The following is a 24859-nucleotide window of genomic DNA, read 5'->3' on the forward strand; positions in this document are numbered from 1 at the left end:
TGCAATTCACAATCTTGTCGACTTAAAAGATGGCGGGAAGTAAATAATTAATCGAACAATATTATTCGATTTCACAGAATAAATCTGATTCCACACATGAATAATCAAACAATGCTCATTCATATACATGACTAATCCCTAGATAGACGAACTCTCGATCTCAATGCAAGTATGAAGAATAAATTCAAAAACCTTGGGTATCGTATATGAACAAAAAAATAAAGCAATTTCCCGCTCCTTGGAACAAAAAAGGAAAGTAATGCCATAAATGATGAACAAGATGAGAGCAGAATGAAAGATTAACAAGAAAAGTAAGGAAAAGAGAGAAGAGAGAGTGGTGTAAAGTGATACCAATGCAATAACTCGATACCCAATGCATACGTGTATCCATCCGTCCATGCTTTAGATAATGCCTTTGAAAAAAAGATGCCACCTCGAACCATCGCCTGCGACTCGGTTGAATAGTGATTGATGCTAATGATGCTGTTGTTATGTATGCCACAGTCCAGAACAGAAAATAAATAATAACTCCCCTGCCAGAAAGAAATGAAAACGCCCATTCCGTTTAACTAGTAACAATAACATTGCGAATCCGCAAATATAAACGAAAATATCCAGGATTGCTATCCTGGTGTGAGATGAATAATAAAATGCATTTTCGACTCCGGCTTAAGCCATTTTTAGAGGTGGAATTGTGGGAGATGCCGACAATACCGGAACAAGAGACGGTGAATCCCTGCTTCTGAGAGACTCGGAATCCAGCCGGTCGACTTTTTGCCGATCATGGGCTCGCTCTGTAGATAACGCTCGCTTGAACACTGTCTGACCAAGCTGTCGGAAGATACCCGTTCGCTCCGCCTTAAGCTCGTCTAAATCAAGCCGTTGGACTGGAACTGGAGTCTCTTTGGTGATCTTGCAAAACAGAGTAGAAAACAGATACTGATCGCCACTGTTATCGTACAAAGGCAAGTAACGGTATCCCTCCGACATGCTGCTGAGTTTGGCTGTGAAAGAAGCAAGCGGGATATTGGTGGCGTTTGTATTGGCTGAACGGCCATCTGGTGAATTGTACACAACCCAACGAATGAAGATTAGATCGGGATATTTTGTCTCAACTGCCAAGCGGAATTGCTCGTTGAAAATCGGACTGAATCCGTTACTAGCCTCGATTCTCGTTCGTCGCTTAAGAGGCAGACCAAGACCAGACATGGTATTGCGAGTCACGGCTTGGCCGCCTTCTCCAAATGCGACACACTGGCCACGATCATCTGCCGTATACAACTCAATTTCGATATACGGATTAATATTGTCATCGGGGTCCATGCTGCGCGGTCGTGGAAGCTGTTGAGCGGAAATCATATCCATTGACAAGCGGACTAGCACTCTCTCAGTAGTAGCGGGGGTCTTGCTATTCAAAGACTCCAAAGTCGAGGCAGGGCGACGCATGCTCTCTGGCTTCAGTATGTATCCAGTCCGATCGGTTCCGGCGGCAAACATAGCCTGATTCATCTGCATACCGATGTCATATGTCTGCCAGTTCAATGCAGCCATTTGGACGCCGCTCCTCCAGAATGAAGTCGGATCAAAATTCGAAGATCGCAAGCGGTATCCAGAAGGATAGACTCGAGTGAGGAATCGCTTGTTATGAGTCTCAAAAAGCGCCCTGTTTTCTACGTCGCGACTGACACTTTCAAAAGCTCGTTCTGCAAAGGAAAACACATGGTTATACTGCTTGCTTTCAGGAGCAGCGAAGCTGTGCCATTTATAACCACGAGTATAGACGCCAAGGTCTGACAAGGGTTTGGTGATTTTGCTTCGCTGTCGGCGTTTCCTTTCGGCCTTGGCAGAGTTCACCAATGCGCTGTCGCTGTCCTCTGTGGCACTGCTCAAACTGGTAGTCGTTCCCGAACGGCGCCCTGGAGTAATGAAAGGCATTGGCATTGCAGCATCAGGGGAGGGGCCAATAGTTGGAGGGCTAGAAAGAGGAATCTCAAAGTTGGAGCTTTCGTATCCAGTGCTGCGCAAAAACGGTGTGCTTGAACTTCTCTTACGTCCGTGGAAGGGTGGTGTACTCAGTGGAACATCAGGAAAGAAGCTGGTTTGCGGCTCGTCGCATGTTTTGACCTTGATCAGGATGCGGTTCTTCAATTCTTCGGGTGACGGAAGTATAGCGCAGTTTTTAAGCAACGGCTCGAGAACCAGCTGGTCTCCAAAACTCTCTTTCATGATCTTGACCATAGCGAGTTGTTGTTCAGGGTTGCAGTGAACTTCGAGGGAGATAATTAAGGGGAAATCAGTGAAGATGAATGCATAACGATTAATAACAGTGATGCAATCAGCAAACAGGACGCTGGTTGTCATCGTCCTGCCATGTGATACAATTGGGCGTCCATCAGAGCCATCCCAACAGTCAATCTCAATGCAGCGACAGCCCTGTTGCAGCGCAGTGATATAAGCCTCCGTACTAGATGCACCAGCAACCTGGCGGCCTAGCAGGTAGGTGTTGTGCGAGGTTGAGATGTAATATTCATTGAGAGGGCGATCGAACGGAGACTCAGGAGCGTGGGACGAATATATGCCGTTAGCTTCAGATTGCAAAAATGACGAAAGGGCATCAAGATTCATCCGTGGCAGGTAACCCTCAGTAAAATCTGGTTGGCTTTGGGTCCTAGCGCGGGCGCGACGAACCACCCGTTCAAAAATCAACACCCAATACTCTCTGTCACGAACAATGTCCTCCTTCTGAACGTCGTGCAAAAATTGCAGAAATTCGTCGAGACTGAGGCCCTCATCAGGGTCGCTGATAGCTATATCTTTGTAAATTCGTCGAAGATCCTTCCTTTCTTTAAGGCCGGAAATGAATTCTTTAAACTGGGAATAGTCCAGTTTGCCAGTGGCATTGACATCGGCTTTCATGAACTGTGTGCGGAGCATGTCCTTCGAACAGTTTATGTGCAAGCTTTGGCAAACAGACTCAATGGCGGGCAGATCAAGAGCCTCGACCTCTCCTGGCAGAGACCCTTGCGGGAAGAGTCTCGAGAACTCTCGTTGCCAATGTGCCCGCAAGATTGTGTCACTCTGACTCGATCCAGCCAGGCCAGCCATGAGACCGATACGGTACCTCGAGATGTGCTCTAGAGTGGCCGTCCAAAGTTCCAACGTATAATCGTCAGGCGTGATAAGATGCATCGTCTTCACTGGCCGGCCTTTGGACCGATCCGGGTCGGCGAAGACAATGGTGATCCATCGACTTTCGGCTTCGGCGGTTATTTGATATTCTTCGCGATAGTTGCGAGCATCCGCGCCCACACGAATCTCTTTGATGTCGTCAATGTAGAATCTTTTTGAAGGATTTGTCAAATCCCATCGAACCTTGGCAGCATCGAAGTCCAAGAAGAATCGCACTTGCTTGCTTTTCTTTTTGGTTACCTTTGTGAGGAGGGTACCACGCTGCAGTGCTGAATCCACTTTTGGCGCAACAGCACCGAGTTCGCGGGTAATGAACGGGGTAGGGGGTAGATCGCTGTTGATGCTAGTAGCTTCCGAGCCATACCAGGAATTGAACGGCTCGTAAATGTCAATGTCTTCGTCATCAAAACTGGAATCCATGGTGCTTTCGCGACAATTGCGTGGATGAGCCTTGCTATCACTTCGCCGTCGCATGATGAGTGGTCCGGAGCTGTGATCGCGTTTATCACGCTGCGTAGACGACTGGCGTCGCCTAGTCAACTTACTTGCGGCACCGCGAGAGATTCTTCGCATCAATCCGGTTGTGCTGCTCGACGTAGGTGTTGTCGTACCCTTTCCAGGCATAGTCTGGTCTGAAGGGAGACTCGCCGCAACCGCCATGTTGTCTGGGGTCTCATCTAACTCCAGAGGGACAGGAGAAGAAAGAGCATATGGAAGATATCGACCTCGAACACTATCGGCTGCGAGCATAAAAGGGGTTCCGGCCGGGCTTGATGCGTTGGAGAAGCTGCCTCGAGCAGCGAAGGCAGGGCTGGAGGTAGCAGTTGAAGTGGTAATGGAAGTGGTGGCAGGAGCTGAAGGAATTGAGTAAGAGGTGGAGTATGTAGAAGGGTGGCCAGTAGTGGGCGCAGTCGTGCTGACATTCTGCAATTTGGGTAATCGGGCCAGCGACGATGCAAGTAGCTTGGAAGAGGAATTGATTTCGCCATTCAAGGCGGAAGATGAGGAGGTTGCGGAGGTCATTGCGAAGGAGAAGAGCTGAAGACGTGAGTGACACCAGTGCCAGACTCGCGAGTCACCTGGACCTGCCAAGGGACAAATGAGCAGACAAGGCTGCTGAGAATGTAGTCTGTGCGGAGGGAGAAGCAATCGATGCTATAATTAGGCGATAGTACTGCGAAGCCAGGTCCCAGAACGATGCGTGGTCAGCGATTAGCTATCTGCATCTTGGAGTGCTGCAGTAACGCGCAGTAACCGCCGAACGGGGGAAAGGCGGCCGTAATAATCAGGGCACTAAGAAACAAGAGGGAAAAAAACACGACACTCGGTAATGACGTATTACCGTGTGCTAAGATACCTTTCGTTATCTTTTTTTGGTGTGGTGTTCTTTTGTCCCTTCTCCCTTCGTCACTGGTCCGGACTAAACTTCCTCGATAGCAGCCTCGCGATGCGCGTATTTATCTTCTTCTCGGCTACGTATTACGTATAATGCTTCTCAGTTTGTTTCGTTTTTTTGGCTCGTGTCAATCGCCAAAATGTCCTGGAATTCCTTGTTGTCGATCAGCCGGGGCGGGCCAGCACGCTATCTCCTGCAGGCAATGAAACGAAACGACAAGGATAACCCAATTGAAAGCGCAGCTTGTCAAAGGAGGGGATTCGGTGACTCTAGTTGCGGCTTTTATGCACGTAACCAAGTCAACGTGCAGGTCTTGGTTTCGATAGCCCTGCAAGTCACCAGCAACGGACCGCGCCGGGGGTCCAGGATGGACGGGTGGGGGGGTTGCAGAGAGAGGGGTGTGTGGAAGGCGACGATTCGCTCAGTGGGCGAGTTTTGCGTCGAATGCCTGCATCCACGCGCGTGGAGAAGGGCTTATGAGAGCGGAAGGAGTAAAAGGTGTAACAATCGGCAGCGGCGGGTACACTCGACGGATCAAGGCACTCTTGCCAACACAGCAACAAGCTATGCAAGTGAGCCAAAGAGGAAAGACTGAGCTAATCTGCAGCGATCGCTCGGCGGGTAGAGGGTAACGTTTCTTTTCTATTTTCCTTGGCTTGTTTTGCGCAGCACGACTAATGGTCGGGTTGCTGTAGGAGAAAGCATGCGCTTGTTTTAAGCCTAGTATATGTCCTGCCCTGCAAGGTCGACGCAGTTTCCAGCTCGCGCACCAACGATCAAGACGCGGGGAAGCTGGGCACGCCCGACAGCCACTGGTCCCAGGGAGCAAGGTGCAGATTGGAGCTTGGGATTGCCGAGGAGACGACAGAAGTCGTTCGGTTATAGGCCCGAATAGGGGTGGTGGACAGGAGACCGAAGGCGGCAAATTGTCGCATGCGACTCCGGATTGAGACGGTTCGCGCCGTTGGTGGTAACAAAGGGAATGAGGGGGATTTGGAGTCGAACAAAGATGGCGGCGATTGCTTGAATGACTGATTTCTTTGCAGTCGGGAATTGGGATTTCAGCGACGAGGTTGGCGGTGGATCAGGGCGAGGTCGATGGAAAAATAAAAATTGGAGGAGCGCAGCAGTAGTAGTAATAATAGAAGGAAGCGGCGGCGGACTGCAGGGTGGGCTGAGGAACTGCGTTAGGCAGGAAGGAAGAGTGGGCAGGCAGTGGGCAGTGGGCACTGCTGTTCCTGGCGATGCAATCACGTACGGCACCACAGCGAACTCTGAACTATTAGTGGTAGCAGGGTGAGTGTGCCCAGGAAAATTGATGATACTGTCTTGAAGAGCAGGACTAGTCGAGCGCGGCGGGCAAGAAACTTTCACCACTGGCGAGTGGCAGTTGATCCCTGCAAGTCTGCAGCGAGCCAATTTGAACCGTACCCGACACAGCGGTCCTCTGTAATACGCCGGTACCGTATACCGTATAATACGTAACCGTACACTTGGCTGGTACAGCGGTACGTCTGTAATATTTCAGGCGATGTGTGTGCACCCCGGAGACAATGCAATGTCAATGTCAATGTCAATGTCAATGTCGATGTCGATGTCGATGTCGATGTCAATGTAAAATGGAAAAAGTAAAATAAGGCAAAAGTCTCCAACTAGCAACCGATGACAATTACACTGGAGGGAGGCCGTGGCATTTTAATATTGATTAACTAGTGGCGCCGGCCAGGAAAGGGATGCCCGCGATATCCAAGCGTCGATGCCGTGTTCTCCTGGGGCTAACCAAAGTGGACTGTCTCGCAACTCGCCAGAGGTCAAGCCATTAAAGCGGTATTTTGCCCGTTTACCCTTTCTGTTACCCTGTGAAACGGCGCGCTGGGGCAGGCTGATATGGTGGAACAATGAAGGCTAGTTTCATTTTCATTTCTATTTTTATTATTTTGCTCTTGCCATTGGGAGTGAGGCGAACAAAACGAGATCGAGAACACAGGAGGAAGAATACTAGGGCAGCCTGATAGGGCCCGATGCAGGCCCAAGCAATCAATCAATCACCAAAGAATACGTGGTAGTTTTGCCTGCTTAACATTCCATAATCTCATACGCTGCCCCAGTTACTAGCTTGTTCAGAGGCTATGAAGGACGCGCGGTGATCAAGACTCGGAAAAGGAGGCCCTCATAGCAACATTATTAATTAAATGTCGATGCTAAAGCCTAATAATGACCACAGCAAGAGGCTAGCTAGGCGGATTGGAAAACGGCCTGGTGCGGATCCTGGATCAGCGTGGGGATTGGCCGATCCGTGACTCACCGGTCTGCTTGTCCGACTCTGGGGAATGCACAGTAGGTAATAGATACGACAGACTCGGAAAAAAAAAATTAATAAAGGGAAGAAAAAGAAATTATCATAATAACTTATGATCGGATTACTCCGTACTCCGGACCCTGTCTATGCAGTGTAAATCATAACAGTTCTTCATTAAACAGAAGATTCAAGAACCCGATCGTTTGTTTCACCCTGAAGGGCCCGAACATCCTCATCTCCTGCCCGCTTGATCAGCATCTGCTATCCCTGCGCTGTGACTCTACAGAACCTAGGTTGCTTAGTCGGGAGGAGCAGGATGAAAATTGAGTCCTGCTATGAATACTAGTGAATTTAAAATATGGAATACTCCCATTCCGTCTCATGTGAACCATTCGTTGTGATTCATGTGATGTAATACATTATTCAGGACCAACTTCGACTGATAGGCTGGTCGTATTATTATTAGCACAGATTAGGGTTGTTTCATGTGCTTCGATCGGGCTTCTTTTGTGTCAGATCTAACAGCAAGCAACGGGTGAACACCAGGTGGACAAAAATAACTCGGAATAAAAACTGCATGTCTAGTCTATTATTTCTGACATCAAATATATTAAAAATTAACAATTAGGAATACAATTTTATGGAAATAAATATTCACCGACCTTGGCAGCAAGGGATTGGTCAATCGCCCACAACCGCCAGCCAATCGACAGTGACGATAGACAAAGGACCAGGGCGGTCCTACTATTACGAGCTCGGCGATGATGATTAGTGAGTCCTAGTAAAATAACTGTAATGAATACTAACAATTCCCCACAAATTGCCTGCTCAGTTGTCTCTAGCCAAAGAACGGGTTGCCATTCCTGTACTAAATTTTGTTACAAAGGGGAGGACAGGCCGCAATGATCAGGGTCGGGGTAGGCGGCCTAAGCTCGAAGCGGTCGATCATTCGAGCACTCCCCAGTAAGGAGTGCAGCACTTGCGATCAACACCGATAATGCTGCATAGAAGGCACATGAATCCGAATATCGGTCGTAACTCGGGAGAGGATCAATATACGGTACGTTTACGGAGCATATAATAGATGCCCAGTCATACAATCAAAGTCAAAGTCTGGTAGATAATCTTACGGCTGTGTTTCAAATGGCCGGGTCTGCCGGCCGGTTTAGAGTTTCAAGGCATCAACAATAATAATAAAGTCTTGGGAGCTGTTGGATGGCAGTGCTAGGTTGGCGTGGGGAAGTCGTGCCATATGGAATGAGTCACGCAGGGATATCTTCAACTAACAAGGCAGGTTTCGAGAAGACGAAAATAAACAAAGAATAAAAAAAAAAGTAGAGAAACGTGCCCATGCACGATGCATCATCCAACAGCCCTATCATCGCGCCACAGCGCATCGTAATGCGGGGAACTACATACCGCCGCTTCCGAGTGCTCATACTAGCAGTAATATTCAAGATTATTAGTATATTACCTACCATCTTATGTGCGAAAACTCGATACCACACGGTCGTATCGTCGATTATCATGGTATAGTTATGGGGTGCCTCGGAATTAACACCGCTCTGAGCACACCCGGTCCAATCAGCGGGGATGAAGACGCATATCGGTCGATGATTCGATAAGACAGTCCACCGGGTGATCCATGACCGCTCATTCTTGAAGGTGATTCCTTGCCATGAAAAACTGTCGTTATTGGCACCGTTGATATCACTTGCGGGCGGATCTTTCGGTCGCAAATAGCGGTCAGCTAACTTACTGAGCCCTACAATATTGGGACGAAAGATAGCAGTCGAGTAGACGAGCCAGTCAACGATGAGGTCGTGGGCAGCTGGATCTGGTAATCATAATATCATTACGTATAATCATTTTCCTGCACGTCAACCATGCACCAGGGTTAAGCGTGAGGCAGGGTGCATGCATGGCGGACGCTTCCCTGTCGATAACTCGTAGCCTTGTCATTAGTCCTCGCCCAATCGGTTAGCATATCTCGCCATGAGTTGAGCACGTTTAATGAGGTGCGCGCCGGCTGAATCACACCGCCCCAGGGCAATAGCCGGTGTCGCGATGCCGGATAGGCGAATCGTGATGCCCAGCTTGGCAACGAGGGAGATGTGCTGAAACGAAGGGTGTGATGGGAACATTGAAATCGGCAGTCGGCACTTGGGCTTGGCCCAAGTCGTTGGTCAGGTGCTGGGCGCGTGACTCAGAGTTCGCGAAGGAAACTTGATTTGCTGCATAATAATAATATTAATTAAGAGAAAATAGAACAAAAAATTCAGATGAAAACCGGTCACACAGAGTACGCTCGACGATGCATACAGCTAACAATGGTATATGTAAATGTATAGCCACCATCAGGTAATAACATAACACGGCCGTTAATTACGAGGATAATTGAAAATTCTAATAATAACCGAGTTCGAAACATAAAACAATGAAGCATCCACCTGCAGAACAAGGCAAAAGAATAAAGACCAGAAAAAGAAAAAGCACCGCCACCGAGGCTGATCGGAGTAAGCCGACGGCCGCCGTCGAATCAGCTCGTTCTTCAAGCTCGCCTCATTGGCGGTGTCTGTTCCTGGCGGACCGTTTGCGGCACGGGCAAATCTATCTCCGCTCCCATGTACAGTGTCCCCCCACCGTCCGTAGTCGCTGCGCACTCATGCCCGTAATTGATGTAATAGTTGCAGTTGCATTGCATAAGGATCACACACCCACACAAATCCACTATTGATTGTCTTCTTCTTGTTTATCATCGCTATTGTTATTGTTTTATCGTGTTATCGCTATTGATAGTATTGTGTAGTAGCCGATCGAGGGGCAGTTGGAAAGCACGCACATGACATCATGGACTGCTCCCGTTGGCTCTCTGACTAAGGCGCCCCACCTCCTCCGCGTTTGCTGGTAAAGTATGCTGATTTGCTGGCTGTAATTACAGTGCGTAATTCTTGTATCAAATACGCTGTTACCCAAGAATACCAAGTACCAAACACCAAATACCAAATACCAAATACCAACTCTCAACTATCAACTATCCCATCATTACGTACCTCTGCCTTGTCGCCTTATGCCGCTAGAGCGTATGCGGCCACAGCCACAATCACCAGTCTGTCAGTAATCATGACGACAGCACTATTATTAATTATTGATTGTATTATGATTATTGTTGCTTCGATCACGATCGCGACACTCGCTGTCACCATCATGTTGTCTGTCCGCCCGCCCGAGCAACGACGTAAGCAGCTGCAGCAGAGACTGCAGTAAACTACAGCATTAATAATTAATATTGCCCGCAAGCCTCGTGACCACATGCTGGCTGCTAGGCGGGATTAGCTGCTGCGAGCCCCTCCCAGCTGTTTCCATTGTCATCCTTCATCACCAGGTGCAGGTGCAGCACGCAGGTCAATGCAGAGTCTTGGCTCTTGCTATAGCATCGCTATCGCAACTAATAATATTATCATGATAATCGTCGGTTGTCTTACACGCGTCGTGCTCTAACGACTTAGGAGGGGTCAGGGAGCGGTCATCCTCGGAAAGTATCCGCTCTCCTTCAATTTATCGTTGTTAATGCGGGGAAACAGCTGCTGAAGAGAACAATAGTAAGTAACAGTAAGTAATAATCGTATTCAAAGCAATATTTAAACTGGAAATTATAGTAATAGTTCTCATGTCGTTGTTCTTTCATGATCCTATCATTACTTCGGTATATCTCTGATGCTCTTCTACACTATATTAGTCAGAGCTGAGCGCCCTTGCCGTTGCATCAATTGATAGCCTATCTCGGCTACAAAATATTACATATCAATGCTTAATCGCCGGTGCTGACGTTACTCAGACCTTCGTAGCTCGTTTAGTCGACCACGTTGCGAGTAATTAGCCTACAGGCAGAAGCCGATGCGCAGCCAATGGCCAGGACTAACTTGAATCATGCGCCCGTCACAGGCCGCTTCTGTGATGCAGTATTACATGAAGTAGGACGGAATAGATTAAAAGCTGCGTACTAAATTCCTTCCATGACGTTCGCTACTCGGCCCGTTCGCCGAGTCTCCATCTACTCCAAACGTATTCGTATCTGGAAAGCTGGCTGTGCCTCGTAAGCACTAGCCAGCAAAGATCTTTCTCGAAATAGCATTGCAGTGCTGACAGAGACTGAGATGGTTGAGCCTCTAGCTGATCTAAGCTGCCAGCTGTTCTTCTTATTCATCATCTCATTCTTATCACCAAGTATAGAAATTATAAGCATCAAAATCGAACAATGGACCATCAGGCAAAAGGCAAAAGGGCAAAGGGCAAAGGGAATTACTACTAACTTTTTAATGAAACAATGTCAACAATAAGCCGGATGTTGCCGACGGACGGGCCAAGGAGATGTCTTAAAATGTTTCTCGGTACGTACCACCGTCCACGTAGACCCCCCGTTTCGTGCCAATTCTAAGACATTTCCCTTTCATGAGCTCCTTAATGTCGACTATTGATTTTTCCGACGTTACATGCGCTACATCAATGGCATATGCCGTACATTCATCAGTAAAACCAATAATAGACCTGAGTTTCACGTCGTACTAGCGCCCGCCAAATTTGCCCTTTTTGTACAGAATATCCCTATTCCGAAATTTTTGATAGGGATGCGGAATCACTTCCCGGGCATTTTTTTCCTACATCATTTTGCTCCCTAACTACATACCGTCTACACCTACGAATTATCCCTTCCAATTTATTTATTTATTTAATATTATTAGTATTGATGACCACGAAACAAACGCTACTGTAGCATTACATATGTAATCTACAATGCTAGTCCGTATACTGATGGCATGCACGAAATTTTCCGGTGAAGAGAATGGCCCCTGTCCGATTTGGCCGATTTTGCCACCACCGATAGCCCTGAGATTCCTGGCTGATAGGCTACTTATTATTCGACCAACTGGCGACATTTGTTAATTAGTTATTGAGGACATGTACACGGTTTGAGAAAGGATATGGCGCCATTTCCTTGTATCAGTGTGCATCGGAATTCAATTCCAACATCAGTCCCGATTTCAACGGAAGAAGACAGAACACATGTAACAGTGCTGTGGGCCCAATTTCAAAAATGCCCTTCAATCGAAACCTTGACGTTGTATTTCCCCTACTCTTCCTTTCTTCCCATTTCGATATGATATATTCATGCCTGAAGAAATTTTTTCATGCCTCGACTCAATTTTCCCTCCCGCTTTTAACCGTCCCGCCCTGTCTGGACCCTGTAAACAAACTGCTAAACGGCTAACCGGAGCCGCAAAGGATTGGGATGGCGTCACTGTGCAGATTGGGCATCGAAAGTGTAGGTCATATCTCCGTCGTGACTGGTATTTAGCATATTGTGTGGCCAGATGTAGGGCCTAGGGTATGGAAAATGTAATTAACAGTATGGTTATGACCTGTCCAGGTCAGGGGTAACTTTACGGTTTGACGATACGCGCAGTTTTGAGTGTTAACGAGGTGTCTGTATGGTGTTTGGGGTCTGATTGAGCGTGTAGTACAATGGACAGCAATCATCCTATAGGCAGCATGCGTAGTTACAGCTTCGTCCTACCATCTAGTCAATGCCCATTCGGCAAATCTTCCCGCCCAGTTAACTCGCAAAACGCCTTGAATGTTGTAAACACCCCATCATCTTCACTCTCAAGCACGCATTCAGCGTCCGCGCCCACGAAGAAGACGTATCCCTCCTTCACTTCCTCTGTTTTCGCTGGCCCCACGCTGATTTTACCTTTTCCTTGCGTGCAGATTATGATACTGGGGCCGGGGATAGGGTCAAGTGTTGCCTTTGCCCCGACGCGATTGAGGTCGGTCTTGACAACCGCGAATTCCTCAATTGGCGGGTCGTAGAGCAACGCCGATGAGCCGCTGGTGTAGGCAACTGTGTTGAGCGTCGCGTAGGGGTATTCCGTAGCCTCCATCTTTTGCTCTTCGATCGGCGCGTAGGAGTAGGTTAGCATCGATGTTAGTGTTGAGACATCCTTGAATTTCGGTGTGAATCCGGCGCGGACGACGTTGTCGGATGAGGCCATGCATTCGATAATATCACCGGAAATGTACGCGTGGATGTCATCGGCTTTGAGGAACATCGCTTCCCCAGGCGACAGCTTGACGAAATTCAAAAAGAAAAGAACAAACAATCCAATATCATTTGGGAACTGTCCATTGAGACGCACGACGAGTTCAGCAAGTTCAGTCGCTCCACTAGGATTCGTCTCCGAGGCTGGATCGAAGGCAAAGCTGTTAGGTGAGTTCTCTGCTTCTGCGACGAGCTCTTTGGTAGCTTCCTCGATTTTCTCCTGGGACGACTCCATGAGGGAGGTGAAGATTGCTTTCAACGCATCTTTGTTTCGATCTGTGGTGGCGATGTCTTCCGCATCTTCGGAACCTTTCACGATTTGCTCAAACTGTGCGGCGGCTTGCTGGCCGACAAGCGTACGCAATGGTTTGACTCTGTCGAGGAAATGTACGATTTCGGAGAGAGGTCGGAAGCCGCAAAGACCTTCGAAGGGCGTGATGGCAATCGTCATTTCCGGTTTGTGATTGTCATCTGCATGCATATCAATCAGCCCATTCTGCAACTATATCGCGTTTATTTGTCCTACCAGGATAGTTTCTTGGGTCTCGGGCATGCAGTTGTTCCGCAAGCTTCTTGTTCGGGTGTGCTTGGATACTAAGAGCCTTTCTGATCGACAGGACCTTAAACAGAAAAGGAAGTTTGTTGCCATATCGCCGAGTAATCTCTGATCCTATCAATGCCTGGTTGTCTTGTACCAAATCGAGCAACGTGCGCTGCGTCTCGAGGTCCTTCGAAGGCAATGAGGGATGCGTTCCCATCCACAGCTGCAGCGATTTTTATCAGCGATTTTTTTTCATATTCGATATATAATGCTATAGCATACCTCTGCATAAGGCTTCTCTGCTTCAATGGAAAAGTCCGAGCTTGCTGTGGCCGCAGCGTATTTGGCGGCGGCAGACTGCTGGCCGACCTTGCCTGGACGAGTGTTTCAGCATACATCGGCTTGCTATCCGATCACAAGCATACCCCAGTCGTAGCTGTTGACGCCTGGGATTGTAACAAACATGTCAGTAAGCTAAGCAATCGGAAAATTTCTTTTTCTAGACTCACCACATTGTAAACGGAGGAGTGGAATCTGCATCTTTGCTGGTAATGACCACCGAATTGATGGCCGTATTTGAGCGGCAAGTTGCGACTGGCAAACCTGAGCTCGGATGTACGTGTATAAGAGTCTTACAAGTGGTAGTAGTACACAATAATGGCAGTAACAGTCGTCGAGATATATACAGCTTGCGGTGTCTTGTACCCCACCACTGCTAAGCTGCTGCTAGTCCCTACTGAGTGCGGACTTTCGCCGTTCCCGGCTAGACTTTCCTTCAGCTGGCACGCACCCCGCACGAGTAACAAGATCCCGTGACTTCGCAAGCCCTCAGCCCTGCCAAGCAGCAGAAAAGGGAAGACATCCAGCCACCTTATTTGGAAGGCGGCGAAGATATCCCAGCCACCACCGCCACAGCCGCCATCAACATCGGACGTAGCAAGGGTATCGGCATCGAGACCGCTGGGCATCAGCTTGCTCAGGCTTTCATCTCAAACACCCAATTCCCCTCCGTTTTCAAGACTTGCAAAGGCGAGAGTCCTCTGAAAACAAGCTTAGCTGGGGCAAATAAGCAGAAGAGAGGTTATAGAAAAGAAAGCGTTGCGTGGACAGTCGACCTTAAAGCGCCTCAGTCAGATATAGACCGGGCGAAACAGCTCCCCAGCTAGCCCTATAGGCTTCGGAGTAGTAAAGAGAAGCTTAACTGAAACCGCTTCATGACTGGGAGAGTCTTGATATCGCGCGATCCAAGAACAGTCCCCTGATAGATACAAATCAATCTAGTCAGCTCATCAGGAACGACGACAACTTCCAGCATACCAAGGAGAAGCTTCTTCTTGAACCACCCCATGAGCGTGGGGGTTTTGGAATTTTGAGATCTAAAAGCGACTCCCAACTATATACAGTCCAAGCGACAAAGAAAGAGTTCGATATCATGTCGCGTAACCGCCCCAGAGGTCCCCCAACCAACCGGGACAATGGCATTGCAATGAATGAAGAGACCGATATGTGGAACAAGATCATTCAAGATGTGCGCCGCGTCAAAGAGAAGAACGACAAACAGAAAAGTCTCGCGGAGCAGATCTCAGCTCTGAACGAGAAGATCGGGCGCGAGGGGAATAGTAAGTACAAAGGAACTTGCTCTTTGGGGTCTTTTACCAAACTGCAACATTCATAAATAAAAACCATAACGGTTGAAACACACTTTTACTAACGGATGTAGGACCAACGCTCGCAGAGGTCAGCCAGCTTGACGGCTGGTACCGCCAGGTTCTGAAGCTGAGCGAGGAAGAAAGGGCCATTCTACAGGAAGAGCCAAGCGATGTGATCAAGAACCTGGGCCTGTTGACTGCTCTGCGGTCGGCGTCGGAAGCAGAGAATTCGGCCGGTCGAGCCGTCTCTCTTCCCAAGTCAAGTAAGCCAAGCACTGCCAGGGATGGCGCTGCAGCATCTAATTCTGCTCTGTCAGACAAGCTCAACCGAGTCAAAGGCAGCACCCAGCGCAGCTCTAGTGTGTCAAGTGCCGGCCATGCTCGCGACACCCGCGACTCAGTTTCGGTCAAGCTCGAGGAGGGTGCCGAAGGAGCTAAGGGGACTGTCGCGGAACGCAGCGGCCAGTTTGTCATAGGAGCCGAAGTAGTATATAAACACAAGAATAAGCAAGGCGTTGAAGGGGAAGGCATTCAGTGCATTATAAAGAGTATATCCGGGGACGGCACAAAGAAACGGTACCTAGACGCGAGCGCCCAGCCCCTCTATCAGCTGCTAACATACTATTTCAACCAGATATGATGTCCAGGACCCTGAGCCTAATGAGAATGGCGAACCAGGTGCTATATATAAGACATCAGCGAGCTATTTGATACCCATCCCGCAAATCGGCACTGCACTGCCGTCATTTTCTGTTGGGAAGCAAGTTCTTGCGCGATATCCCGACACAACGACCTTCTATCGCGCCGAAGTTATGGGCGCGAAGAAAGATGTTTATCGATTGAAGTTCGAAGGTGAAGAAGACGACAAGGAGATGGAGGTTGATCGACGATTCGTTCTTGACGTTCCGATCAGGTAGCATATTTATGTTTGGATTTTCTTCCTATCTTTTTTCTATTTTATAGGATCATTTCATGGCGTTGGTGATCTCGTGTGGAAGGGCCCTGCTTGGAGAATAGGAGTATTTTCAACGTTTAGCATTCTAAAATTATTTGGACGCTTGATTAAAGCCAGGAAATACAATTTACAAAATTTTCAGGGGATTATTCAGTTGTGGGTATATACCAATAGCACCTCACGTTGATTATTATTCGATTTGATTCAGTTCTAGACATTATCTCACTAGAGAATCGCTGGGCAAGTGCTGCCTGATGCATAACCGGACGCAGCCGTCAAATAAGCATCAATTGATGGGAACGACAAAGGCCGCGAGGCACAAAATTTCATCCGTTCTATCTGATCTTTATTAGTAGAGTAGAATATCCATTCCTTGAAATATGGCCTGGGACTGGATTATAGCATTCTCAGCTTGTATACTTTGTTCTCAAGAATACAACTATATGCACCATTTTAGAACTAGGGCTTTAGGGCAAGTCCGCCATCTTTATTTCAACGTCTATATATCGGGTTTACATTAACTAACCCATGATGTCGGTATGTAGGCTAGGCTTTGTTAGGTTCAATTTAGAACCAGTCACACACTGGCCATCTCCCCAAATCGCCTGAGCTGCTGCCACCCAAGCCTCGGCGGGACGAGCGATGTTTTCTACAGTGTAAAAGAGATGGCAATCAGCCGGCTCATAGATGAATTGCAACGGTGTATACATCTTCATCAGGTCGATATAGCCTTTGATGAGGTTGACACGGATAGAATCCAGTTCCCGCAGAGGCTTCTGTTTATTACAGGCAGGTGCAGAAGTGAGCTCTTCCAAACACTTTCTTTGCTCTTCAGTAACAACAGGATGACCACCCTCACTAGAGTTTCTTGCCACTTCGTTGGCTTCCTGACACGTGAGCCATAGGCGTCCATTTGACCTTTGGTGGAACTTAGAGCTCGCATGGTCCCGGTCTAGGACGACCACCAAACGCCAGGCTCCTCATTCCTGCAGTTACTTCATAAGTTCAAAGAAAATCGTGCAGGTCGAATCACAGTACCTCGCTTTTTAGCACATCGACAGGTAGTCCGCTATTTCATGTACTTTCATAACTCCGAAACAAATTGACACCCCTCCGGATATCAGATGGCATCGATTTGAGACATTCATAAGCTAGTTCTGCGGGAACTGAGATTGTCTTCGTACCTAAGAATGCCAGGTAAGATTAACTCTCCCTTGAAGATTGAAGTTAAAGTATTGTACTTGGATCTGTCCCATTTGTCTTTCTCTCAGAAATTAGAGAAATCTGCTAGCAAGGTGACGTGCCCTTCAGAGCAGTCACAAATATAGTCTCAACAACAGCCAGGAATAGGGGTAACAAGGATAACATGATGAAAGACTCCTACAAATTGATCATGTAAGAGGACCTATATCGATGTCATTTGTGATAATTTCATGAATTCTGGGGAAATAAAAGCTACTTTAAAGATATAGTGATACCCCTACTTTGTTAATGATCATTACATATTTCTTTGCCTGAATTTTTATACTACAACCTCAGGATTTATGACTAGTACTCAATATTGCTCACGATAAACTACTATCATTGTTATAATTTAGAACTACTGCAATTGGTTGCAAAAGAGCGATTTAAAAAGATTAGCATCAACAAGTTCAATCTCGCATATATATGATTATTTAAACCAGTTCCAGAAGTAGTCGCAGATGGCCAATAACAAATATGGTTACCCGTATATATCAATTGATATATAGTTTCTACACGACTCTGGAGATTATTATTTTACTATTCGTCAAGAATATATGACTTGTTTATGTTGCTGACATATTGATACAGGTTCCCAACATACTGCAAAGAACGACTCCCCACTCGAATTAATCTACCACTCTCTATAGATAGAAGCAGTATTACATGCTTCTTCGAGAATAGCAAGTGGTATACTAAAAGGATCCGTCCTTCGAGTTCGGGCAGTAAATTTTCCTACTAATTGTGCACTGCTTGGATGACCAATTATCAAGTGATCATTCAGATTTGAACATTCAATTTTTTAACATGCTATTCTATACATATATGTACATATGTACTGAAGAGTGCACCGGAATTATTAATTGAACATCTGAATTGATGCAAATTGATTATCATATTCTGGGGGGTGCTCCTGACGACTTTTTAGAAAAGTATCACTTCCTAATCTGTCAGTGTTTCTTCGTCATCCACTGCGCCGTGATATCGAAGTAATTCAATAACTTGATCCTTTCGTCGTCTTGTCGCCATGTAAAAATCCGAGTCGATCGAGTCGTCCCACTCGTCCGCCTCTAGATCCACCGGAAGATCTGCCTGTGCAGCACACAGAGCGTCGGCATAAAGTCCAGTCTTCAACCTAAGATTCACATTTGCCCCAGCGTCTATCAAACATTTCACGCAGCTCTTGCTACCCCAGTAAGCGGCAGCAACTAAAGCACTTCCATAATCTCCAGTCTGAAGCACTAGATCAATCTCCGCACCTTGCTCAACAAGGAATTTGACACATTTAATACTTCCCCCATATGCTGCTGCAGCTGCTGCAAGAGCACTGCCATAATCTCCAGTCGAAAGTAATAGGTCAATATGAGCGCCTTTTTCAACGAGAAACTTCACAATTTCAGTATTCCCCATTGCTGCTGCTGCAGCAAGAGCACTGCCATAATCTCCAGTCGAAAGTAATAGATCAATATGAGCGCCTTTTTCAACTAGGAACTTCACACTATCAGTTATCTCTATTCTTGCTGCTGCTGCTGTGAGAGCACTGCCACACCGTCCAGTCGAAAGTAATAGGCCAATATGAGCGCCTTTTTCAATGAGGAACTTCACAATTTCAGTATTCCCCATTGCTGCAGCAGCAGCAAGAGCACTGCCATAAAATCCAGTCGAAAGTAATAGGTCAATATGAGCGCCTTTTTCAACAAGGAACTTCACAATTTCAGTATCTCCCCCTGCTGCTGCTACTGTGAGAGCACTGCCACACCGTCCAGTCGAAAGTAATAGGTCAATATGAGCGCCTTTTTCAACGAGAAACTTCACAATTTCAGTATTCCCCATTGCTGCAGCAGCAGCAAGAGCACTGCCATAATCTCCAGTCGAAAGTAATAGGTCAATACGAGCGCCTTTTCCAACAAGGAACTTCACAATTTCAGTATTCCCTATTTCTGCTGCTGCTGCAAGAGCACTGCCATAATCTCCATGCTGCATGTTGACATCAAACCCCCCCTTTATGAGTATTTCACAGATGGGCAAACTGCCTGATAGAGCAGCAAGTACCAGAAGACTATCACTGTCATGTTTTATTTCCGGCAGCCAAATTTCGGCATCATCCCACCAATCCGACAGAATTGTATAAAACGAGAAACAACACATGGCATAAACGCCGCTATTGTTTGGAGCTCTGGCGCAATCAGACACAGGAGAATCATCATACCGATAAATATGACCCCGGCTTCGAACTCCGTGATGCCAGCCTCGATATTGAGCACTGCTTTCTATCGGAGACCCAAGAAAACTTTTCAAAAGATCCGCTAATACAGAATCTTTTTCTAAATTCTCTTGGGTTTGGACATGTTCCATCCAATATCCCCCGCAGTATTCTTTATGAAGCTGGTGACCTGGATTGAAAACATCCTGGTTTCTTGAGTTGTCTGGTTTCTCGCTAGTTCTCAATTCTTTGTAGGTTTCAATCAGAAGTGCGAGACAAACTTTTGCAGTATGGCAATGAGCTTGCTCAATGGTCCAGTGTTTCTTTTGAAAATATTCTCTTACCGAAAGATGAGAGAATCTCCATATCCCACGTTGAGAGTCGAGAATAAGTAGGTGATTGCAGATATGTAGCAATTGAGATTCATTGATCTCACTAGCCAGACAGGTGATATCGTTAAAATCTAGACGAATCGCAGCCAGAAGTTGTTCACTATTCAGGGGTGCGAAGGCACACATCACCCACATAATTGCGCGGTCTGCCAGAAGTTTATCGTATTCATTTCGAACTTGTATTTTACTGTAAATTTCATCATATGCTTCTTTAAGGGTTTCTGGAAGTTTTCCAAGTCGAGCTCTAATAGCTTCCTCAGATTCGAGGTCAAGAATTTGCTTGACTTGAAGATAGACCCATTGAAACCTACCTCATATTAGCTTCAATCACTATTGACATTAATTAATTCCTCAAACTCCCCCCACTGTATTTTTAGAAGACTTACATTCCGTCACTATTTTCAAGAAGCACTTCAACGATATCTTCCTGTAAGGCGGGGGACATTTCTGCCCAATTCCCGTGCTTCACAATCTCGCCATTAACAAATTTTCGTATATCCTCCGCATTATGCGTGGCTTGTATTTCGATATTCGGTTTATCAACGAATCGATTTTTGATATCCCGGTCAGGTCGACTGGAGATGAAGACCCTAATTAAACTTTTCGAATTGGTCGTTAGAAATTCAATTGTCTCGATCAGTTGACTCCGTGAGTCTAGTTCACACTCATCCAGGGCATCTAGTACCAGCGTGGTGCTTTCGTAGATGTTTGTCAACTCAAGTAGTTCATCCTTGCAGCTCTTGAAGCCAAGGTCCGACCCCTTCTGTTTCATATTCCAGTAAAGGCTGTAAAGACGTTTTGGTACGCCGTTAAGATTACCAGAAGGAGTTGACAACTGACGTGCATAGCTTTGAAGAACTGAGAGCGGCTCCCGGCGTTCGGTTTCGTTCCTGTTGCAGTAGAAGAAAGCAAATCCTTCATTTTTTTTTGGCGAGTTATCAAGCAGACCCTGAACATGATCGATTACTTTCGATGCAAGAAAAGTTTTGCCAGCACCAGCTATGATTGTTAGTCATGCTTACAAGAAATAAACATTAGACAAGAATGAACTAGAAAAGACTCACGGGACCCCTGAAGCCACAATACAACCGAGACGTTACTGTTCTCCCATTCATGAAATCTCTCATGATCCAGTAACCAATCGCATGTGCTAGCAGTTCGTGCCTCTTTAACGACATTATGGTGTTTTCCATATGGTACTCTTGAAATCCATTCGAGAATCTCAAGCTGTTCCTTAGCTTCAACTCGTTCAAGATTATCGAGAAGAAGAGTCCTGTGAAAATAACATCAGGGGGTATAATCTTGGGCTGATGGGCATAGAACATACGTCTGGTCAATATTGAGGGCCGAGACGAACGTGTGTTTAGATTTACGAATTATCTCAATGATATTTTGCACGTCTTTGCTCTCTAGGGGCCATTTCAAGCTGCGAATTTTGAAAGAGCGTATGATCTGGACGGCTTCGAGCTTTCCTTTCAGCTTCGCTTCTAAGTCTTTGAGTTGCAAAGAACAGTCATTGAGTGCGCCACGAAACCCCTGCGATGTCTCGAGTTTTGAGGCCCTTGGGCTGTCAAGAAGTTTCTGGGCGCCTTGGAGAGTGGTGCTGAGGTCAATGAGTTCACCCTGCAAGCGCTCGATGTCGTGCTTCGCATTTTTGACAGCTTTGAGATAATCTGAGCAGAGAGATACAACCGTCCCGGTGATTTGGATTACGGCTATTACACTTGCGGCTGCCGATAACCCATCCATTTTCCCAGGACGGAATTGTAGGTTAGACAAGAAATGTACGTGATGACCGTAAGAGATATATAATGTGATAAAGTAAGGTTCAGTGAAAAGGAAACAGGAGCGTCCCCGGATATACTATTGCAAATAAAATAAGCAGAGGGTGGCCACATTTGTGCACCTAGCAGGGTGCTTCGCCGCCATTATAAGGAGGAGAAATGTGTTGTTGACCTGCAAGGCTGAACCAGTTCGGCTGTGCAGTGCCAGCCAATCCTACCAAATTGGGCTGTAGTACGGCGCGTACGGCGAAAAGTCTGACCAATTAATTACATTAAATTAATTAATTATTATAATTGCGACTGTAGTATGAAAATTGGCTAACTCTTACACCTGTGACCCTGAATTAGCACATAATTTGCAAAAAACAAGTACGTGTCTGTGCCGTGCTCTTAAGTGGCCATTGAAAGAAGCCATCTCCATGGCTATATCGATTGTTATATAGTCTTCTAAATCCGCATTTTATAGATGTATAGGGAACATATTGTGTCAAAATGGAATGTAAATACCTCGACAACTCGATATTGTGTCAATATATGTATAGAGTCAAGGAATGCGTAGAAGTAGGAAGATAAGTTGAGGAAAACATATACAGAAATCTCGCTGCCTCAGGCATCAATAATGACGGCCTCGGCCGGCGGCTGATTCAGCATGCCAAATCACTTCCTTCCCCGCATAACTCGCCGCCTTGAAACAATATCGTTCATTCACTTCGAGAACTCACATACTCACATATTCCGCCAAATCGTGTGCATATCTCGTCTACCCCCATCGCACTCTTCTCACCCTCTCCAATTGCTCTCAACGCTGCGAAATCGGCCATCATGGCGGAGAAATCGTCTCCGTTCATCGCGCCGCAACCCATTCGACCCAGCGCTCCGATCGAGGGTTTCGCTCTGGACTCTACAAACACGCCTCCCTCATCTACAACCTCCGATTCACACCAAACATTCAGCCATCGGGATATTCTACGCAGAGCACTCAACAACGATGCCAGCAACATCACCCCGGCACTCCCGGAATCCATCATCTCGCCCGCGATCACACCCCCATCCACGCCTGGTGGGACAGTCGTATCGCAGCCACGGGTTCATCCCAATGAAACAACGCAGACAGGAACACATACAAAGGGGCCAAAATTACTTGAGAAATTACCGAATGTAGAGTGTATTGTTCGTGCACGCATTCCGACTACTACCGGCGCCGAGATGTTCCTTCATCTATACCAGAACGATTCTGATAATAAAGAGCACTTGGCTATTGTTTTCGGGAATCATATCCGATCAAGAAGTTTGGATCGTGTGCAGGAAGGAGAAACTGAGATGGATCGTATGATTCGTGGTGCTTATGTGGGAAGATTACACCCGGGGCGGGTGAGCAGTAGACTCGAGGATGGGGAAGAGGTTCCAAATGAAGCGGGAGCGTTACAGAAAGGGCATACTGAGTCACCCCTTGTTCGAATTCATTCTGAATGCTACACGGGTGAAACGGCTTGGTCGGCACGATGTGACTGTGGCGAGCAGTTGGATGAGGCTGCTAGGTTGATGTCAATGGCGTCAGAACCAACGTCGTCATCCACAGAGCCTCCAGTTGACGGGGGAGCCGTCTCAGATGCTGCTGACGGACCTGGTGGAGTGATCATTTACCTACGCCAAGAAGGTCGGGGTATAGGACTGGGAGAGAAGCTCAAGGCATATAATTTACAGGATCTAGGGTCTGACACAGTGGAGGCTAACCTAATCCTACGACACCCTGCTGATGCGCGCAGCTATGGTCTAGCAACTGCTATGTTAGTTGATCTGGGCCTGGGTGCCGATGCGTCTCCAGAGGGAATCCGGCTGCTCACGAACAATCCGGACAAGATCCGGGCTGTGGAAGGTCCCAACCGGGAGGTTCGGGTGAAAGACCGGGTTGCCATGATACCGATCGCCTGGAGAACCGGCGGACAGAAAGGCATTCGCAGTGCGGAGATTGAGGGATACTTACAGACCAAGGTTAGTACTATCTCCCTGTTGGGGTTTTGTCATTCGCTTAATCTGACCATTCGGAAATAGATCGGTAAAATGGGCCATATGATTCGATAGTGCATTTCCGGCCGTCGTCGATTGGATAAAATGTATAGCACACTAGTCATTGTAGCGGCGTTTTGTACTGGGGAATGTAGTGCCTAGCTTGTTGGTAAAAACGGCACTCAGCATTTGAATAATGTGATACGATTTATTGTTATTGTAAAGATCATGATGTTTATTGATTAATCCCCTTTATTAAGACAACAGAATGGGCTGAAGAACTAGACAGGCCCGACTCAAATCTCAGTATCAAATAGGAGGTTAGTTGAAGTGCATATCGGAAATATCCCAAACAGCCAATGTCAGGAAGAGGAAGTGCTAAGCTTCGATGCATGAACCGTAGATTATGCGTGCAGATCATCTTCTCCTAATATCATTTTCCATGGGACATGAAGAATTTTGCTGAATACGAGACTGCACTGACCCCGTCAGCACCGCCACCAAAGCCTGGACAATGCACCAAATAGCAACACGAGCTAGAATGATTTAATAATATCAAATAAAAAAGCGAATTGCTGCTGCCTGGGTCGAGTCAGTCGTCTCACCTAGTAAGGAGACTGACGAGTGGATATGATTCACGATGCGCCCAAGCCTCTACAACGTAGAACCGATATCCTATCTAGGAGTTATGTACCCATCAGTTGATGCTTGTTGTCCACAGGGGCTTGATTGGAGTCCCTCACGCCTAGACGACGCCATTTTCTGCCGTCAGCAGCTAGGAATCGTATTGATAACCAATCCATTGCAGTATTAATATCTCCAATCAGCTCCTTGGTCAGCCTCGCATCTGGCTCGAGGTTATTACCACAGTTATTTTCTTATCGTGGGGTTTTCGCCCTCAACAACCGCCGTTGGGATAATAGTATTGCTGATTATTGGGAGCAAACACGGTTGAGCTGGCCCGGGAAGGCAGGGATCTCCACCAAAGTCTAATCAAAGCCCGACCGAAAACAGAAAAGCATCGACATCTTTCTTGTTCGCAGTCTGGTCGAAAAGTAAGAGTCAGAGTAAGAATTGAGCCGGCCCCCTGGAATTTTCTTCA

General features: G+C 46.9%; 6 protein-coding genes across 6 annotated transcripts; 3 read left to right on the forward strand and 3 right to left on the reverse strand.

Moving 5' to 3' along the window:
* Positions 1-669: 669 nt before the first annotated feature.
* Positions 670-4212, reverse strand: BGW36DRAFT_358037 (phosphoinositide-specific phospholipase C; the record flags this gene model as incomplete). The annotated part of the gene is made up of 1 exon (XM_046213925.1): positions 670-4212. The coding sequence occupies one exon, from the start codon at positions 4210-4212 to the stop codon at positions 670-672; it is 3543 nt and encodes a 1180-aa protein (XP_046072964.1).
* Positions 4213-4468: 256 nt separating this feature from the next.
* On the forward strand, positions 4469-5430 carry BGW36DRAFT_146961 (uncharacterized protein). Its single transcript, XM_046209478.1, has 2 exons — positions 4469-5213; positions 5281-5430. The coding sequence occupies exon 1, from the start codon at positions 4725-4727 to the stop codon at positions 5178-5180; it is 456 nt and encodes a 151-aa protein (XP_046072965.1). The 5' UTR covers positions 4469-4724; the 3' UTR covers positions 5181-5213; positions 5281-5430.
* A 7036-nt stretch (positions 5431-12466) lies between these two features.
* BGW36DRAFT_358038 (mannose-6-phosphate isomerase, class I) lies at positions 12467-14065 on the reverse strand (the record flags this gene model as incomplete). Its single annotated transcript, XM_046213926.1, has 5 exons — positions 12467-13455; positions 13511-13748; positions 13808-13899; positions 13951-13971; positions 14035-14065. The coding sequence occupies 5 exons, from the start codon at positions 14063-14065 to the stop codon at positions 12467-12469; spliced, it is 1371 nt and encodes a 456-aa protein (XP_046072966.1).
* Positions 14066-14824: 759 nt separating this feature from the next.
* Positions 14825-16311, forward strand: BGW36DRAFT_147048 (SGF29 tudor-like domain-containing protein). The gene is made up of 4 exons (XM_046209479.1): positions 14825-15144; positions 15246-15437; positions 15492-15750; positions 15809-16311. Exons 1-4 carry the CDS (start codon positions 14958-14960, stop codon positions 16089-16091), a joined length of 921 nt encoding a protein of 306 aa, XP_046072967.1. The 5' UTR covers positions 14825-14957; the 3' UTR covers positions 16092-16311.
* Positions 16312-18313: 2002 nt separating this feature from the next.
* On the reverse strand, positions 18314-21715 carry BGW36DRAFT_358040 (ankyrin repeat-containing domain protein; the record flags this gene model as incomplete). The annotated part of the gene is made up of 4 exons (XM_046213927.1): positions 18314-20273; positions 20353-20965; positions 21031-21239; positions 21294-21715. 4 exons carry the CDS (start codon positions 21713-21715, stop codon positions 18314-18316), a joined length of 3204 nt encoding a protein of 1067 aa, XP_046072968.1.
* An 857-nt stretch (positions 21716-22572) lies between these two features.
* Positions 22573-23832, forward strand: BGW36DRAFT_294766 (putative GTP cyclohydrolase II; the record flags this gene model as incomplete). The annotated part of the gene is made up of 2 exons (XM_046211126.1): positions 22573-23742; positions 23803-23832. The coding sequence occupies 2 exons, from the start codon at positions 22573-22575 to the stop codon at positions 23830-23832; spliced, it is 1200 nt and encodes a 399-aa protein (XP_046072969.1).
* Between the last annotated feature and the right edge of the window lie 1027 nt (positions 23833-24859).

This window comes from Talaromyces proteolyticus, assembly GCF_021365285.1.
Source record: "Talaromyces proteolyticus strain PMI_201 chromosome Unknown BGW36scaffold_5, whole genome shotgun sequence".
Lineage (NCBI taxonomy): Eukaryota > Fungi > Ascomycota > Eurotiomycetes > Eurotiales > Trichocomaceae > Talaromyces > Talaromyces proteolyticus.

What these genes read in the sequence shown, in the direction of transcription:
- BGW36DRAFT_146961 (XM_046209478.1), top strand. Translation starts at nt 4,725, where the DNA reads ATGTCCTGGAATTCCTTGTTGTCGATCAGCCGGGGCGGGCCAGCACGC.
- BGW36DRAFT_147048 (XM_046209479.1), top strand. Translation starts at nt 14,958, where the DNA reads ATGTCGCGTAACCGCCCCAGAGGTCCCCCAACCAACCGGGACAATGGC. An exon ending in GATCGGGCGCGAGGGGAATA is followed by an intron (nt 15,145 to 15,245) that starts GTAAGTACAAAG and finishes TAACGGATGTAG; the next exon opens with GACCAACGCTCGCAGAGGTC. An exon ending in CGTCTCTCTTCCCAAGTCAA is followed by an intron (nt 15,438 to 15,491) that starts GTAAGCCAAGCA and finishes CTGCTCTGTCAG; the next exon opens with ACAAGCTCAACCGAGTCAAA.